Raw genomic sequence first — 18,434 nt, 5'->3', positions numbered from 1 at the left:
CTGCTCCGCCCGCTCCTAATGGGCCAGATCCACCCAAAGAGGCTTCGGCTCCAGCTCTAGCTTCAGTCCCCAAGGAGGTCCCGGACTGTCAGATCATCGCTCCTCCTCCCTTGAGGAGCATTTTAAATGAACTAACTCCAGAGGACTACAGGTGCTTCAACCCTCTGGAGACGAGCGTTAGTGATGCCGTGTATCTTTCTTATGTATTTCAGTCCATAACTTGCTGAAATCTTATTGTAGAAACATAAACAAAAATGTATACTAAACCTATAATCTGTCTTCTTTTCAAAACGTCCATTGTCGGAAGTATTAAAGGTTTTAAAATTAGGTTAAATCAGCAAAAAAGTAAACCATGTCACGTTTTACCTGCATAGGGGTTGTGTAGTACTGCCCTCACCTGAAGATCGCTATTCGCATTCTACTGTGGCCTCCTCTCGTTTGTATAGTTCTTATGTTCTTATGTTCTGGATCTGGTGCAAAATGCTGACGCACGCCTACTAAGCAAATCCAAAAGAATCATGCCACATCACTCCAATTTTAGTATCGTTACACTGGTTGATGGTGAAACCTCTAGTAGAGTTTAAAATTTTACTCTTGGTTTTTAAAGCGTCGATTGGGGGAGCACCAGCCTATGTCAGTGACCTCATACATCCGCACTGTCCACCAAGAGCCCTGAGGTCATCTGATCAGCTGCTGCTTTCCATACCAACCAGCCGCTTGAGGAGGAAAGGGGGACTGCACCTCCTCCGTGGCTGGGCCCAATTCGCGGAACAACCTCCTTCTCCATGTCCGATTTGCCCCTACCACTGAATGTTTTAAGTCGAGGCTAAAAACTCATTTATTTGCTGATGCATTTTAGATAAATGTGTGTTTTATTACAATTTTTGTACGTGTAGTGTTTGTTTTATTATATTTTACATTTTACTTAATTTTATTTGTTTTATTTAATATGCTTTTTATGTTTTTTGTTTTTATTAATGTGAAGCACTTCGGTCAGCCAATGCGTGTTTTTAACAGTGTTATATAAACACAATGACTTCACTTGACTTGACTGTAGAATTCTGACGACTTGGGACTATGAAACTGGAAATCAGAAACCAGCTAATCAGAACCAGAAACTGAAAACAAGAAGCTGGTCAAATGGTGCTCCATAAAAATCATGACCCCTAAGCCCCCCCAAACCATCAAGCCAGTGCCCACTGACAACTGACAATCACAAAGGAAACAAAGCTAATACATCAAGCAGACTGAGCCATGTGCTCCAATAGCAATGACAACTGAGCAGTGTTTTAAGGCTGGGCTCCAACTGGCACTAGTCAGAAGAGGAGTAAGTACTAATTAGTCATGGAGGAACAAGTGTGTTAGTCTTCGCTGGGTAAGCGGGTAAGGCGCACGGGCAGGCAAGGAGGCGAAATATGTGGGGGTTTATTAAAGAGCAGGACAGGAAGGAGCAAAACACAGGCACTGACATCAACTAACATCAACGACGGACAAAAACCAAGGCAAGACATGGACTGAAATAGACAAGACTGGGCGAAAATAATCGGACACAGCTGGGCAAGACCAGGGAAGCACACGTGGATAATCAGGGGGCGTGGCACACACGAGGATCGGACGAGCCGGGCGTGACAAAGTGTGACAGTATATTACATTTATTTAAACATTACTTTACACATATTCCCGCAAGATCCCAGCTGTCATTGTCTTCATGTGACTTCTCTTTATTTCCACATGACTTTGGTAATTCATTCTTATCACAGGTACAGAGCAGTAAAATATTACAAAAACAATATAATACAAACCTAGTTCAGAAGTGGAAAATTCTGTTTATTTTATGTACTGTAGAAGAACAGGGAAAAAACATTTTGTGACATCATGTACATTTTCGGAAGGAACACAAAATAAATTACATGTTATGCCAGGAGGCAGTACAGCATGAAAACAAAAGATTGTGTTTTTAGTTTATTGATTAAAAAAACTAAATATGTAAATTACCACCGAATTGTCTGTCAGATTCCTAAATTTTGAATGGAAAATACTAACTTGTACAGGGAATTCTCATCCTTTTTCAGGATCTATAACACTTTATAAAATAACATTTTACATTTAATTACAGTTATTTTGTTATTCTTGTTTGTCAATTAATAATGTTTGTTAAGACACAGTAAGAGATCATTGTGTACAGCATTGTTTTAGCCTGTAACTTCACATCTCACGTCTGTGTATAGAGTTTCTCTCCCCATGACTGCTCTCTTATTCCTGTCTTTGGTTTTCTTGCCGGTGACATTCAGTGCAGCATAGTTCAGTCTGTCAGCTTCGTGGTTCTGCGAAGTAAAGATACATTCAAACTCATTCCTCTGATTACTGTTTTATACGTTTATTCGTAAGACATTGCTAGCGATTTTTTCAAAGTGCTGCATCATTATCTTATCCTTGTTTTTAAAAAAATGGTAACATTTTGCTAAAGGCCATGTTTTTAGTAATTTATTAAACAAGTTCATAATGCATTATAATGCATTCATAAAGCATTATAAACATGGCAATGAACATTTATCAAAAGCATAACACATTATAGCCATGTTTAAAATGTATAATGACTGCCTTATGAAGCTTTAATCTCTTATGCACTAAAGATACTTTTATAATGCAGTAGAGAGCTTCCCTAGTGCCTATACCTACCATTATAATGCATTTCGAAGGTATTTATAGTGCATTACAGATGAGATAAAGAAATCATAATGCATAATACACATTATGTATACAAAATATACAAATACATATACAAATATGTATAGCCATGTTTATAATGCTTTATTGATACATTATTATTTGTTATAGATTGCTAAAAACAAGACCTTAAGTAGCTAAAGCATTACCAAAAAAATCTTTCTCTAATAGTTTAATGCAGGATTCCCCAAATCTGGTCGTGGAGGGCCAGAATCTGACAAGGTTTGCAGATTTCCCTGCACAAGCACATCTTAATCGGCTATTACCCAGTTTTGTAAGCATGTTTGAGTAAGGAAATTTGCAAACTGTGTTGGATTCTGACCTTGCAGAACTGGAACTGGGAACCCTGGTTTAATGATTCAAATTATCCAGCACCTCACTGATTAATTGGTGGTAGATAATAGCGCCATCAAAAGAAGTGTCATAAAAATGTAAGCTAGAAAAATTTGCTTATTGATGACAGGATTATTAAAATGTATATACTTACCTCTTCAGTGGATAGCCCTTCATTTTGCCCTATTTGAAATACAAGAACATTACCAATGAGAAAATGGGTATTTTACAATACAAGTTTTTTAGTGGTGGGCAATCTGGTGATATTTTATTGTAACTAGCTACAGTTAGAGGGCGGCATGGTGATGCAGTGGTTAGCACTGTTGCCTCACACCTCTGGGACCCAGGTTCGAGTGTCCGCCTGGGTTACATGTGTGTGGAGTTTGCATGTTCTCCCCATGTCGTCGTGGGGTTTCCTCCAGGTCCTCCTGTTTCCCTCCACAGTCCAAAGACATGCTGAGGCTAATTGGAGTTGCTAAATTGCCCGTAGGTGTGCATGTGTGAGTGAATAGTGTATGAGTGTGCCCTGCGATGGGCTGGCCCCCCATCCTAGGTTGATCCCTGCCTCCGGACTCCGGACCCCCCGCGACCCAGTAGGATAAGTGCTTTGGAAAATGGATGGATGGATGGATGTACTGTCAAGGGGCGGCATGGTGTTGCAGTGGTTAGCACTGTTGCCTGGAAAATGGATGGATGGATGTACTGTCAAGCAGTCATCTAGGCTTAAGTGCGGAGAAGCTGAGCTTCCAATGAATGCCAATGATAAGTACACTATTTAACACTATTATTATAACTATAATGACAAAACAAACTGGATGCCATCATGCAATGCCTGCATGTTCTGAAGCTGGAAGAGTACTACAGTAAAACCTGGGTGATATGAAACAAAGCAACACCAGCCAGAAGACCTCAGCACTCTCAGTATATGTCACTTCTTTGTCAGTTACTGGTTTAGTGCCTCGATCTAAAACTGAAAACCTAATCTTAACTAGTTAGCTACTGTAACTTTGTCATTTTTTTTTTACCAAGAAACTTTATATGTCATTGGACTCCTAAAAACGCATCTGTGTCACGTAATTAATGGCACATGGTACACAGGCGGCTCAGCTACGCTCCATTAAACGCTTGAGTTTTCTGCATGGCTGTGGAGGAAAAAATTCAAAAAACCTTCTACTCTGAATGTGTAGAAATGGTTTGTCTTTGTGAAATCCAATGTGAACCAATCTACTGCAATTTGCAGAATTTGCCAAGATACTGCTTGTATAACAGGTGGCAAGACAACCTGTCTCTTTAAATGGTTAATTAACATTACTACATACAGTACACACCAAAACGGCATGATATTTTAACTGTGTCGCCGACCCCAACTAGAAATCCATCATCCCAAAGTCTATTCAAGGTGAATAATACAGGCATCATTTTTAAAAACATCAACAATCACATTTCCCCTGAAATGAAGTTGCAGATTGCACTACAACAGTTAAACCATTGTATTCTGAATAAGTAACACTGTAAAATACCTTTACAATGCTGGCAGGGTCTTCTTATGAGGTGGATGAGAATGACAATCAGGATGAAAGTAGCAGCCAAGGCGGCACCCAGAAAATATACAATGTAGAGGAGAGCAACTGTATCTCCTGAAAATGTGGAGAAAATGATACAGTGTTTTTAAACCTTTTTTTTTAAACTTTCCAATTAGTTCTACTTACCTGTTCTGAAAAAAATCTAAGGACTCTGAACAATAAAATTGGGGCCTAATGGTAAGGGATGTGCACTTGCAATTGAAAGATTGTTGGTTTGAATCCCTAACCAGCAAAGTACCACTAAGGTACCCTGAGCATGTACTGCTCCCTGAGTGTTGATTTAGCTGCCCCCTGCTATGTCATGATGTGACATATGGGTTAAATGCAGAGGACACATTTCATTGTTGTGCTATGGTGTCAACAATAACAACTAATCACTTTCCCCAACAATGGAATAAAATGTTCATATAATACAGAATGGTGATATGCAAACAGCTAATATTAAATACAGGGTCGAAGACTATATTGAGGTAAAATATGCATATAAATCACAAAGAGAAATACAATTTAATTCTGAAACATCAGACTTTAAACATTACATATTCGTATAGTATTATTTCTACTGTAATAATACTGTAATAATCGATTAGTAATACATTGTTTTAACTCTAATTATAACTCTAATTATTTAGCTTTTTCGGTAACACTTTCCATGTCTGTAAGAATCTATGAACACACTCATAACACATTACAAAGTATTCACAAAACAAATAGGACAATAAATATTAATTATTATTATTATACCCATGTTCATTATGCATTATGAATGCTTTATGAAGCTGTTCAAAGCATTCTTAATTCTTATACTGACCAATATATTGCTTTATATAGTGTCTATAGTGCATTATAGATGTGAGTTTTTTTGGAGCGTATGAAGTATTATAATCAACATTATAATTACAACAAAAGACGCTGTAATGCTTTATTAATTCTAATATCAACCATTTTAATGCATTATGAATGTATCTGTTTATAGAGTGATCCAGGTAAAGTGTTACCACTTTTTTATTTACTAGCATTTAAAAAAATATATTTTCCTTACCTGAAAAGTTTACGACTGTCCCGTTCCCAAACAGCATCTCCCCACACATGGCCACAGCGCAGTAGTAAGTCCCAGCATCAGAGAGGCTGAGGTTCCCCTTGGGGAGGCTGTAGACGCAGCTCCGTGTAGGAGATCCAGCCTCAGGGTTCTTCTCACACTCATCACTCCTGTTCCCATGGGTGTAAATGACTCCTGGAAGGGATTCTCCTGATCCATGTCTGAACCAGTAAACACTGTGTTCTCCAGCACAGCTCCCAGTCTCTATTGTACACTGCAGGCTCACAGAGTCTCCAGGCTGCACTGTGTCAGACACAGGCTGCTGTACCACAGTCCTGCTCTTCCTCCCTGTGCCTAAAATCGGTAATAAGAATTTGTGTCAGATTTACAGATATGTAAAATGTTGACTGTCTGTTTAAACTCTTTTTTTTTTTTATATATAAAAGTCATACAAAATAAAGAAATTTATGTGCACAATCTTTGGACTAGGGTATTATTAATTATTATTTTCATTGTATTACATCTAACTGTTTCAATAAACAGCCAATATAGAAAAAAATGTTGCAAATAAAACATTGTTTGTATTGCACTTAATTACAAATACATTAAGCAAAGAAGCGCAGAGAATTAGCGTATACCTTATAGCGAAACACATTCAATGGTCATACCTGTTACCAAAAGTGTTCCATTTCCAAAATGCACTATATGTAAACTTGTAGCCCCACAGTAATACATTGCTGAATCAGAATCTTGTGTGTTTGAAATGATCAGATGATTTATTTCCTCTTCATTCTGTACTCTGAAGCGAGGGTCATTTTTAAACTCGTCATAGAAAACAACGTCTCCTCCAAATATATAGACTGTGGATATGAGCCGAGGTTTCCATCCTCCTGATTGCTTGTACCAAGACATGTAAGATGGTATGTTTTTTGGATAAAAGCACCGCAGAGTTACTGTATCCCCAACCTGGGATGTCAGCAGAGGATCTGGCTGATTGACATGTCCAGTTTCTGATTTGCCTGATTGTGTTACAAAGGAAATAGAGAGAACAGTAATGCACATCAAAAATAAAAGCAAACATAAATAAAAATGTTAAAAAGTATACATACCTAAGACACATTTCATGTTATATCTAAAATCTGATGTTTTTGAAATTTTTCATTTTCGATTTTCTCTTCATATTTTCATGTATTTTATATATTTAATAGCTGCCAATAGTATACATGCATGTAAAACTTCACATCAGAAAGACAAAAACTGTAATAATTAAATAACACTTAAATATTCACTTACATCCTGTCAACAAAAGAACGAGCACAAGGCCAACATTCATTATCCACAGATGACCATTAAGTTTATGCCTTCTGTTGCCTTTACAGTCTTCTGTAGATGATCAACACATCACAGAAAGATGCCAGTGACCCAACTGACTGAAAGGTGAGAAAACAGCTCTTGCCAAAGCTACTGAATATTTATGCTATGATCTTGGAGTTTTTCTATTGGTCCCCACCCCTGGCTTCTCAGAAAACCTCCTCTGCATCCTGAACATTGTCAAGGTGGTGCTCAAAACTGTCTTGAGCTGTCTTTAATATTTGAATGTAGCCACATTTAAATATAGTCTGCATAATTGTATAACTAACATTTACACTTCATCCAAAGCAACATAAAAGTGAGGCAACTAGATATTACGACTGTCAAGAAGTCAACTAGGCATACATGCAGGTAGGGTGAGCTTACAAAGATTAGCCAGTTACAAAAGTAGTATTGGAGCAAGAGCTATAATTATACACTATAAGGACAGTGACTGAACATTATTAGGGTTATGCAACAGTAAGCAATCTCTCCACCTCAGAACAAGTGCATGCTTGAAATAGCATCCTGCATCATTTATTGAAAACACAGCGCAGCTTGCAAACATTCCACATAGTGTACATAAACTATTTGGACAAAAGTATTGTGACATGCTTCTTAATCACTGAATTCAGTTGTTTCATTCAGACCCATTATCACATGTGCATAAAGTCAAGCACCTTGCCATGCAGTCAGATTTCCAAATATTTGTGAAAGTGTGGGTAATTTTGAAGAGTTCAGTGAATTCAAGCATCATACTGTCATTGGACGTCACCTTTGCAAAAAGTCAGTTCATGAAATTTCTTTCCGCCTAGTGCTAACTCTCTTCCCTAACTTGTGTCGAATGAGAGTCAGTTGCCCCTCGAGGTCACGATCCTTGACCATGAGTGAGTCCACTAACTGACATCGCTCGCAGATGAGGTCCGACTGGACGCGAGCATCCAGAAGGGCAAACATCCTGCAAACACGACACTGAGCTGCCCCATAATTAACGAGTTCACTATGATCCCGTCCTTTACTCCCAGCCCAGTATATTTATATAGCCTATTTAACTTTTACTTGATTTAATTAACGCATAGTTAATATAAAATGCCGAGGACAATAAAACACTAAATTAAGACTTGCATTAAAACGGAACTTTTAAAGTATCCGATAGGGTCAGAGATAACAACCTTAGAAATTAAACTTTTAAAATAACCAAATTAACAATTACTTACCTGATAATAACTTCCTACTGAATCACGTTTAACTAAAATAAAGCAAAGTTGCTCTTGGGAGGCCAAAAAACTCTCTCAAAGCAAGCTACTGCAGGGCGGGAAAAAAATAAATGTAACAACAACCTCCTACGTAACCATACTGGCACACAAACATTCAAATATGCTTCCAAATAATTCCAATCAACCGCTTCAACAGGCGCACAGCACAACACAACACAAGTTCACCCCGTATCTACACCACTCCTTCACATTGCAGCAATCCCAGCAGACTCTACCTGAGATAGGCAAAGGCCATGATGAGTAAGTAGCAAGAACAGAAATAAATATAAAAATAAGAAATAAGAAAGTTATAAATGAATGAACTAAATGAACATAATTAAATAACTACAAACCATGGAACTCCCTCATTAATATGTTTAATATGTCCATCTTTATATAGTTATACTGTACTATTTATGGTCCTGTTACATTCTTTGTGGTGCGAATAATGTTGAGATGTGTCCTTTGTACTTTATTTTGTTTTGCTAATCTGTACCTTACAAGCTTGCTAAAAGGGTAAATATTTGAAAAACTGGTGAATGCTTCAAAACAACCAACAGAATATAAATTACCTTTTTGAAGATGGATACACTATGATATGCTCTGTAAGCCATTGTGGCTATTGGCAGCTCACACACTTCATGTAGCCTTATTAAGAAAATAAATAAGTATCAAATCAAACATAGCTTTTAATATAAGAGCTGTCAGGGACTCGGGGGTTCCATTACAGACTTGGGACATGGTACAGGCAGGCAGGACAGGCAGGAAGTTCAAGGCCCCATCCCACCCCAATAATTCTCTGTTTTGCCTGCTGAACTCATGAAAATGGTTCCGCAGCCTTATGACCAAAACTGAAAGTCTAAGAGGAACTTTTTTCCCCCCAGGTCGCCTCCGCTGCCTGCGGCTCACACAACTTCCCTTCTCTTAACCCCTAATAAACCTGGTTGCCTGTATTTGTCTCCGCAGATATTCCGGGAGAGGACAGAATACCTCGCCGTTACCATGGATCCGCAACACGTCCAGGACCAACTCTAGCAAGCACAGGCTCAGATCTCACGTCTTACAGACGTGGTGAGACAACTGCAGCTTTCTGGTGCGGCTGCGGTACCGCTCCCTACCTCTCCCCCATGCTCAGCCGTACCGATAGCCCTGCCAAACTGGTACGATGGGAGTCCTGATCACTGCAAAGCCTTCTTGATGCAGTACGGATTATACATAGAACATCACCCGGACCAGTTCCCTTCCGATCAGGATCACGTACATTTCGTGATGTCCCTGGTGTGCAGTAAGGCTGTTACCTGAGCAACCAAGGATAGCCCTCTGCTGCACTCTTCTCGAGACTTCCAAACGGCCTTTAAGGAAGTATCTGATCATCTGGCTGTAGGGCGGAATGTCAGGGATTTGCTTCTGGATTTACGTCAGGGAAATCGCTCGGTGGCAGACTTCTTGGAATTCCGAACCCTGGCGGCCAGGTTAGATTGGACTACCGACTGTTTACAGACAGTCTATCGTCACGCTCTTCGCCAAGAATTGCGAATAATTCTTTCCATAACCCTAGACACCGCCCTCCACGAACAGCTCCAATCAGCGGTACAATCGGAAGGATTAGCCCAAAGCACCCCACCTGCAGCCGACCTGAAGAGACTCAGGTAAGAACATTAGTTCCGCCAGACCTTACCAAGGTGCAGTTAACGGCACTGGTTGTTCTTTGGTGGGAAACAGAAGGGGTGAAATGTATGGGTTTGGTGGATTCAGTAGCTGCTTGAAGCTTCATAGATGCCAAGTTTGCTCAGCATTACCAGATTCCCTTAGAGGAAATGCCACAGCCGTTGCTGGTGCGAGGTGTAGATGGAAAACTGCTCTCCTCTTAGTTAGTTACTCACCACACAGCATCACTAACCCTGAAGGCTGGGGTTCTCCATGTGGAGCTGATTCAATTAATTGTTGTACCCTCCCTACGAGATAAGATCATTCTAGGATTTCCATGGTTAAGACAGCACAACCCTGCGATACATTGGAGAACTGGAGAGATTCAAGCATGGTCATCTGAATGTTTTCTGGAGTGTCTTTCCCTACCCTGCCGAGTCTCCTCCATTGAGAGCTCCCTGCCCGAGGATCTTTCAGGTATTCCGAAACCCTACAGTGCTTTTCAGGATGTCTTTAGTAAAGCACAAGCCTATGGTCTCCCGCCTCATCGTCCATCTGACTGTGCCATCGATCTTATAGAGGATGCTGTTCTACTTCTCCCTCTCTCGACCTGAAGAGCAGGCCATGAAAGCATATGTCCAGGAGTCCCTGAAACAGGGGCTCATTTGCCCCTCCAGTGACCCATTTGCTTCTGGGTTCTGTTTTGTGTCCAAGAAAGATGGAGGCTTACGACCTTCCATAGATTATCGAGGGCTCAATAAGATCACCGTAAAACGTAGAGAACCTCTTCCGTTAATTCCCTCAGCTTTGGAACATCTTCGCTCAGCCTGGGTTTTTTCAAAAGTAAATCTGAGAAACTCCTATAACCGAATTAGGATAAAGAATGGAGATGAATGGAAAACAGTGTTTATCACTACTACGGGACAATGTGAGTATCTGGTGATGCCTTACCATTAAGTAAATAGTCCCTCTGTGTTCCAGACTTTCATTAATGAAGTGTTTTGAGATATGTTGCATCATTGTGTGATTGCTTATATTGATGATATCTTGATTTATTCAGATACAGAGGACCAACAAGTGGGACATGTCAAACAGGTATTGCAAAAGCTTCGAGAACGTCAACTCTATGTAAAAGGTGAGAAATTTGAGTTTCAGTGCAGCACAATCAAGTTCCTCGGTTATGTAATCTCCCCCAGAGGCCATGGATCCAGACAAGGTCTCAGTCATTCGAGATTGGCTCCAACCCAAAACCCTCAAAGATCTTCAGAGGTTTCTAGGTTTTGCAAACTTCTATAGATGGTTCATCCAAGGTTTCAGCTCTGTGGCAGCTCCCAAGAATATCAAAGCAGACTTAGAGTGGCGCCTCCTTGAATATAATCAGAACTCTCCCCCGCCTCCCAAATGTCCCCCAGAGAAGACCTTTGTACCCTCCCAGCTGCGCAATGAAGTCCTTCAATGGGTACATACCTCCCTGGAGTCTGGGCATCCTGGGGTCAAAGTAACTGCTCACCTTGAAAAGCACTGCTGGTGGCTGGGGTGGCGCCAGGAGGCCAAGAGGTACATGCTGTCTTGTCTACTGTGTGCCCTTACCAGTTCCCAACCATCCTTGGTCGCATATAACGTTAGACTTCATCATGGACTTACCCCTCTTCAGAGGAAACAATACCATTCTAACCCTTGTTGATCGCTTTTCAAAGATGTGTCGTCTAATACCGCTACCCAAGCTATCATCCTCTTTAGAGCTAGCTGACTTATTAGTACAAGTAATCTTCCGTTATTATGGATTACCTGAGGATATAGTCTCAGACCACGGACCCCAGTTTACGTCCAGGGTGTTCAGACCCATGTGCTTTCACTCAGTCTCTCCTCAGCCTACCATCCACAGTCGAACGGTCAAACTGAGCGAACCAATTAACCAAGAGGTGGGAAAGATGCTTCGGATAATGTGCGGCTCGCAACCCAAGGAGGTGGTCTTGGTTTCTCCCTTGGGCAGAGTATGCCCACAACTCTTATAGGTATAACCCTCTTTCAGTGTGTGCTTGGTTTCCAGCCTCCACTGTTCCCTTGGAACCCCACACCTGCCGATGTTCCTGCCCTGAATGACTGGTACCAATGAGGCAGAGAGGTGTGGGAACAAACTCTTCGCCTCCTGGAACGTGGGGCCACGCGGATGAAATTCTACGGTGATCGCAAACGAAGAACAGGACCCCGATTTAAGGAAGGTAATCTATGGAAGGTCTGGTTAGCCACAAAGAATCTGTCTTCCTGCAGGGCGTAAACTAGGCCCTAGGTTCAATGGCCCTTTCCTAGTGACTGGTCGGGTTGGTCCTGTTAAATACCGTCTGCAACTGCCTCGGGTGTACCGAATCAATCCCACATTTCATGAATCTTTGCTCAAGCATGTCCGTTACAGTCTTGCCCATCCACCAGATGTCTCCCACGAGGACACTGCAGCACTACCCGTGTTGGGTGACGAGGTGTACGCTGTAAATGAACTATTGGATTTGCGCCGCCGACGGGGCCGGCGCCAGTACCTAGTGGATTGGGGAGGGTTCGGCCCAGAGGAAAGAAGCTGGGGCATGTGTTGCTACTGTTTTCTGACCGTTATTTTTTCCACACCAAAGATTTTGGAAAGCTCACTCCTTTGTCTTTAATTAGATTAGATATACAGTGGTGGCCAAAATTATTAGAATATTTGGCATTTTTAAGAGGTTTCAGTTGTTTTTGTTGAAGTGGCCATTAAAATATGCATAAAATGAATGAAATATCTACAAAGTCATCATTATACTCTATAAACCATAGAACAGGAAATTTAGGTCACGTTCCTTATAAAAAACGAGCTAAGCTTATTTCACTGTCAATGTCACACAATCATGTTCCTTCACAGAGGAAGCCAAATTACTTGTTTAATCACTGTCAGGTGTGATCATGGTTACACCGATGGTGAATCAAGAGTCTTAGGGCACAGCTGAGTGATTCTTTTAAATGTACAAGGTCTATCCTGCCCATTAAGTAATTGGTAACATCAGGGTTTGTCAGTGAGGCTGCACCACCAATTGGTATAAATTCAAAGCCTCTAGAAGTAGTCTTGAAGTACATGTTGCTCTTCTTTGAACATGGCCAAGGTGAAGAAGGAGCTAATGTGTGAGCAACAGGTTCGAATAAAGGCCCTGGCTGGAGATAAAGATACTGGCTGGAGTTACCGCCGCATAGCCAAGGACTTGAGATGCAGTCCAAGCACTGTAAAGTACACTTAGACCACAATGATGCCACCAATTCACACCAGAACCGAAAGGGAAGAGGTAGGAAAAAGAAACTTTCAGACAGACAAGTGAAGCATCTGAAAATTCTCAGTCTTAAGGACAGAAGAAACACCTCAACAGAACTGCGTGACGAGATCCACACCACAATGACTAATAGTGCAACTGTGTCCTCAAGAGCTGTGCGTCGAAGACTGGGAGAAGGAGGACTTGTTGGCAGAATAGCAGCAAAGACATCGTTTTTGAGAGAGAACGATATAGTGAAACGCCTGAAATGTGCAAAAGAACACAAGAAATGGACAAAGGAAGATTGGTATAAAGTGTTGTGGACTGATGAGTCCAAGTTTTAACAGTTCAGCGACAAGCGAAGAGTGTATGTTCGACGGAGGAAGGGGGAGAGATATAAAAAAGAGTGTCTCTTGCCAACAGTTAAACATGGAGGGGGTAGTATTATGGTGTGGGGTGCCATTTCACCCTCAGGAACAGGTGACTTAGTGAAAATTGATGGCGTCATGGATAAGAAAGCATTCCACAACATTCTGGTGAGGCATGGAGTACCATCTGGGAGTCGTCTTATTGGGCCTGGATTCATTTTCCAAGAGGACAACGACCCTAAACATTCTTCTAACTGTTGCCGGAGCTACCTGTGGCAGAAGGAGTCTGCTGGAACATTGAAAATGATGGACTGGCCCCCCCAAAGTTTGGACCTCAACCCCATCGAGCAAATTTGGGGCGAGTTGGAAAATAAACTGGACAGATCTATTGTACATTCAAAAGAAACCCTTTGGCTTGAGTTGCAGAAGGCATGGAATAACATTAGTGCTAAAGTTCTCAGGAAATGTATTGACACTATGCCAGAGAGATGTGCTGCTGTAATTGCTGCAAAAGGTGGACACACCAAATATTAAAGTTAAAAGTGGATGAAAACAGTAGGACTCACTTCATCTGATATTTGTTGTACTCAGCACAACCATCTGCAAATTTCATAAACATTATGAAATGAAATCATGTTTTGGAGGTAGAAAAAGATCAATATTTTCAGATATGTCAGGTGTTCTAATAATTTTGGCCACCACTGTATACTTTATTAATCCCCTAGGGGAAGCAGGAAGTTGATAAATTAAAGAACAATAATTTAAAAGTAATATAAAAATAATAAATAAAGCAGGTATAACAGTCAATAACATTATATAGTATTATTGACTGTTATACCCCATAGAATTGAAGAGTCTCATAGCATGGGGGAGGAAACGCCCTGTCAGTGGAACAGGACAGTGACAGTAGTCTGTTGCTGAAGCTGCTCCTCTGTCTGGAGGTGATACTGTTCAATGGATGCAGAGGTTTCTCCATGATTGCTAGGAGTCTGTTCAGTGCCCTTCGCTCCACCACAGATGTCAAACTGTCCAGCTATAGTCACATATTTAATAGGGTAATGTGTTCCTGAGACTTTATTGATCAAATTCTATAAATTTTATTTTCTCAAGTAACTTAAAATATTAGTACAGATATTTGTACAGAAATGGTGGGAAAACGTCACAATTCTGTTACATAACCTGTTTAGCGGCTAGATGAAACATACACTTATTTTCAATGAATGGTTTAAAATAAAGGTTTCAGATTCACTACAACAGCCTTTGTTGTTAGTGTAAAATATCATCATACACATTAGACACTGAACATTATACTGCACTTTATTATACATTATACTGCACTTCATACGTCATAAATTAGGGACTGTCAAATTCTGATATTGACCTTCTATTATTATATATGCAATATTATTAAACACACGGTTTAATTAAGTTACCACCTCCCTCCATGAATTTTCCTGCGAAATTAGTGATGCCATTATCTCTGAATTACGTTTCCATTTGTATATCAATATCCCCAATGAAAATTCAGAGTTGCTGACATCGGACTGTAGCATAAGTCACACCCAGATCATCGCCTGATCGTCTTGCTTTGTTTTTCTGAGTGAAGTTCAGAGTTGAATAATTCATTGTGTCCATGCCCTAGAAAAGTAATCAAAATGTGTCTGTTAACTGGAAGAAATCCTCAGGTATGAGGCTTACATTCTTATCGTTACAATAGCCTTTAGCTTTTACCTGGTCCCTCAAGTTTCCATCTGCTCTGCTTAAAGAATTATCAGCTCCTTCAAGACATAAGATGACAGTACATTTCAATACTATGAATCATCCGAAAATGACTGAACAATACAAATTCATTTTAAAAAATCTCCAACCATTTTATTTGCCGCAACAGCGCTAATCAGTGTACAAGGAGTGCACAGTACATGAATGAAAGCACATACACATATGCTCCCCGAACCATAAGACCGCCTTAAATGTCATACACTTACTGGAGTGATTATTTTTCATCCTTCTCTGCTTCAGTAAGAGAATCACAGCCAGGATCACAGCCACAGAAGCTGTGTTTGTAGCTACCAGCACAGGCACTAGGTAGTTATTCATCTTGTCTTTTCCTTGTGCAAAAATATGGTAAGGGTTTCAAAATAATATCTATCATCCAACCACTTATCCCGGAGGGTACAGTGAGGGGGCCTAGGTCTCTGGATTATTGCTGGTCTGATGCAGAATGGAGAGACTATTAGAGGCACCTAACGGATGCAGAATTAAAACCCTGAGTCGCTGCGCCACACCTGCAACGTTATGCTGTACATTAGTAATATTTTAGTTACATATATATACATGTCTATTGACTTCAGTTAAATTTAAGGATGATAAATGTGAATCAGTAGAAAGAATTTATTTTTGGCCCATCTATGCATGTATCTGCTTATCAAGAGAAAGGTTACACTGAGCCTAAAGCTGATCCTAGGAAGCACAGGGCAAAGGCAGAGTGGACTCTGAAACAATAACATAGCAATGTGATTATTCAATATTACAATAAAAACCATTTTGGTGTTTGATGGCCTATAGAACTACAAATATCAATTACATGGTAATCGGCCGGAGACAAAGAAAGAAAAAAAAAGTTATAGTAATCAGTTTCACCCAGACAGACGTGATGATCACTATAAGTGGTTTATTTTGTGTGCAAGAAATGCAAACTATTTATTTTCTACTTTTTTAGGGAACTTGCTTTTCAAATTAAAACTAAAATTAACCGTTTTTCATAAGACGTTTTCAGTTCAAGTGATTTGTGCTTTGATTTCAGTTGTTCAAAATATTCAATGATCATAAATGGTTCATCTCTGTGTGTTTCCTTCCAAAATTTTTAAATTATAAAGATATACAGTTATTATAAAAAATATCCCAGCTTTAATAGTTGAATATATTTACAGTAGAAACCTTGTCAGTGAAATATGAGGGCAAAAAAACAAACAAAAAATTTTTTAATTATAATTCAGACAAATTATTAAATTACTTGTGATACTGATTTGAGGTTAATATCCAACCCTACCTGAAATGCTTGTTTCATCTTGAGTTTTATTGTCAGTCACACTGGATCCAGATTCTAATGCCCAAAAGACATAATGAAATACGAAACCATTGTACGATCATAATTTATTCACTAATAATTGAAAACCTCATTTCCACACAAAAGTCTTGTTCAAAATGCTTACATGATTTCATGCTGAATTCAGAGTGTGTTGAACAGATCTTAGAAAGAGGCTTTAATTTTAGTCCCATTTAATTTGTCTTTGCCGACAAGATTGTAAATAATGTTCATGAATGGGAAGACTTTTATAAGGCACCACATAACATTAAAACAGAATATATAAAATGACACTTAAATTGAACAGTGCATCAAAATGAATCAAAATTATTTACTTGTTACCTTGTGTTTCCAGACCATTCAAGTCGAGCTGTGTTCCATTCCCCATTATTACTGTACTGTAAGCCAAGGCTCCACAATAATATTTGGCTGCATCTGATGGCTCGAGGCTTTTAAAAGAAATATTAAAACTGTAGCTGTTCTTGGTCACATTGATTCGAGGATTATGGTGGAGCTCTTCACATAAGTACACTTCAGGCAGGTGAGTCACAGCTACAGCCAGACAAGTGGGTCTGCCCTCCATAGGATGTTTGAGCCAGAAGAGTGTAGCAAAAATTTCTGGCAATACATAACACTGTAGGGTCACGGCATCACCTGGATGAGCCCTCTGACATTGAGATGGCTGGGAGATCTTTTCAGCTTTACCTGTGAGAACATGTTTGCACATTGAATACTCTATTATCAATTGAAATATTAGACTCAAATAAGTTGAATGCTTAAAATATCAATAAAGTAATACATATGTGTAAGAGTTTGAACTGCGCATAATATACTTACACTTTTATTTTAGTTTACCGCTGTATAAAATATTGATATGTAGCTTAGTTGTGGATGAAAATTGCAGCGTGTCACACAGTGGTTAATAAACCAGGTTGAAATAAAGTAACTTACATGTTAGGGTTTGGAAAATCCAGAGAAACAGCCAGAATGTGCTCATATTTCGTCTGCTGAATGGAAAGAAGCTTCTCGTGTTGCTGGTAGGACCTTATTCTGCTGACTGAGGTACTATGTGACAGGAGGGGCATTCTTCAAAATTAAATGCATTGAGGTCACCTCCCTGGGTACACTGCAAGTGTTCCAAAGCATATGAACAGTGCACTATGACTTGCACAAAATTATGAAAATATCAATGCTACTTGAAAAGCTCAATGAAACACATACTTTAAACAGCTTTCCCAATCAAAAACTACTCCATATGACCAAAAGGAACATTGTGTAAGTTTATTCTTAGTGTGCGTTTATATTCAAAACATACACGAGTGGGTAGTGGAATTTAGCTTTATATTCAGAACCTACATTGAGTTGGCAATGGAATTTATTGCAAATCACTGTAAAGGAGGATAATGGTTTCTCTCACCAATACGTCAGTTCATCTAAGAATAGATAAGAAAGGCATATAGAGAGGAGACCATGTGAATATGTTACAGGCCTTGTTGGAAATGCAGCTGTAGATTGGCAATTTCAAAATCTGAGTGTATTCAGTATAAAATGCTGTTGATGTACTGAGAAACATAAAAGAGAGATAAATTAGAAGTCCCCAACATTTTAATGACCATGGACCGGTTTACATCGTGTAAAAATTTCATGGACCGGTGAAACTTCTGGACATGGGGTCCTGGGGGAATACTAACAACAGATCAATCAGCAGGACTGATTTATTAAGTTTAACTGCTTACATTTTCTTCCATGTGTAATCAAAATGCATGACCATTAGGGGTCA

General features: G+C 39.7%; 2 protein-coding genes across 4 annotated transcripts; both read right to left on the bottom strand.

Moving 5' to 3' along the window:
* Positions 1-1,636: 1,636 nt before the first annotated feature.
* Positions 1,637-7,123, bottom strand: LOC125750744 (uncharacterized). 2 transcript variants are annotated; one of them, XM_049028967.1, is made up of 6 exons: positions 6,976-7,123; positions 6,351-6,701; positions 5,686-6,036; positions 4,581-4,697; positions 3,215-3,243; positions 1,637-2,324 (listed from the first exon to the last, which is right to left on the bottom strand). In XM_049028967.1, exons 1-6 carry the CDS (start codon positions 7,013-7,015, stop codon positions 2,193-2,195), a joined length of 1,020 nt encoding a protein of 339 aa, XP_048884924.1. In that variant the 5' UTR covers positions 7,016-7,123; the 3' UTR covers positions 1,637-2,192. The 2 variants fall into 2 exon arrangements, 1 of the variants encoding a protein (XP_048884924.1); XR_007400412.1 differs by having other exon boundaries at positions 2,210-2,324; positions 3,215-3,738.
* Positions 7,124-14,661: 7,538 nt separating this feature from the next.
* On the bottom strand, positions 14,662-17,717 carry LOC125750665 (uncharacterized). 2 transcript variants are annotated; one of them, XM_049028826.1, is made up of 6 exons: positions 17,606-17,717; positions 16,997-17,359; positions 16,619-16,672; positions 15,555-15,677; positions 15,301-15,347; positions 14,662-15,207 (listed from the first exon to the last, which is right to left on the bottom strand). In XM_049028826.1, exons 1-6 carry the CDS (start codon positions 17,649-17,651, stop codon positions 15,094-15,096), a joined length of 747 nt encoding a protein of 248 aa, XP_048884783.1. In that variant the 5' UTR covers positions 17,652-17,717; the 3' UTR covers positions 14,662-15,093. The 2 variants fall into 2 exon arrangements, with proteins under 2 accessions (XP_048884783.1, XP_048884784.1); XM_049028827.1 differs by lacking the exon at positions 15,555-15,677.
* Between the last annotated feature and the right edge of the window lie 717 nt (positions 17,718-18,434).

Source organism: Brienomyrus brachyistius, chromosome 10 (genome assembly GCF_023856365.1).
Source record: "Brienomyrus brachyistius isolate T26 chromosome 10, BBRACH_0.4, whole genome shotgun sequence".
In the NCBI taxonomy this organism is placed as follows: domain Eukaryota; kingdom Metazoa; phylum Chordata; class Actinopteri; order Osteoglossiformes; family Mormyridae; genus Brienomyrus; species Brienomyrus brachyistius.
This window is presented reverse-complemented; position numbering and strand designations above follow the sequence as displayed.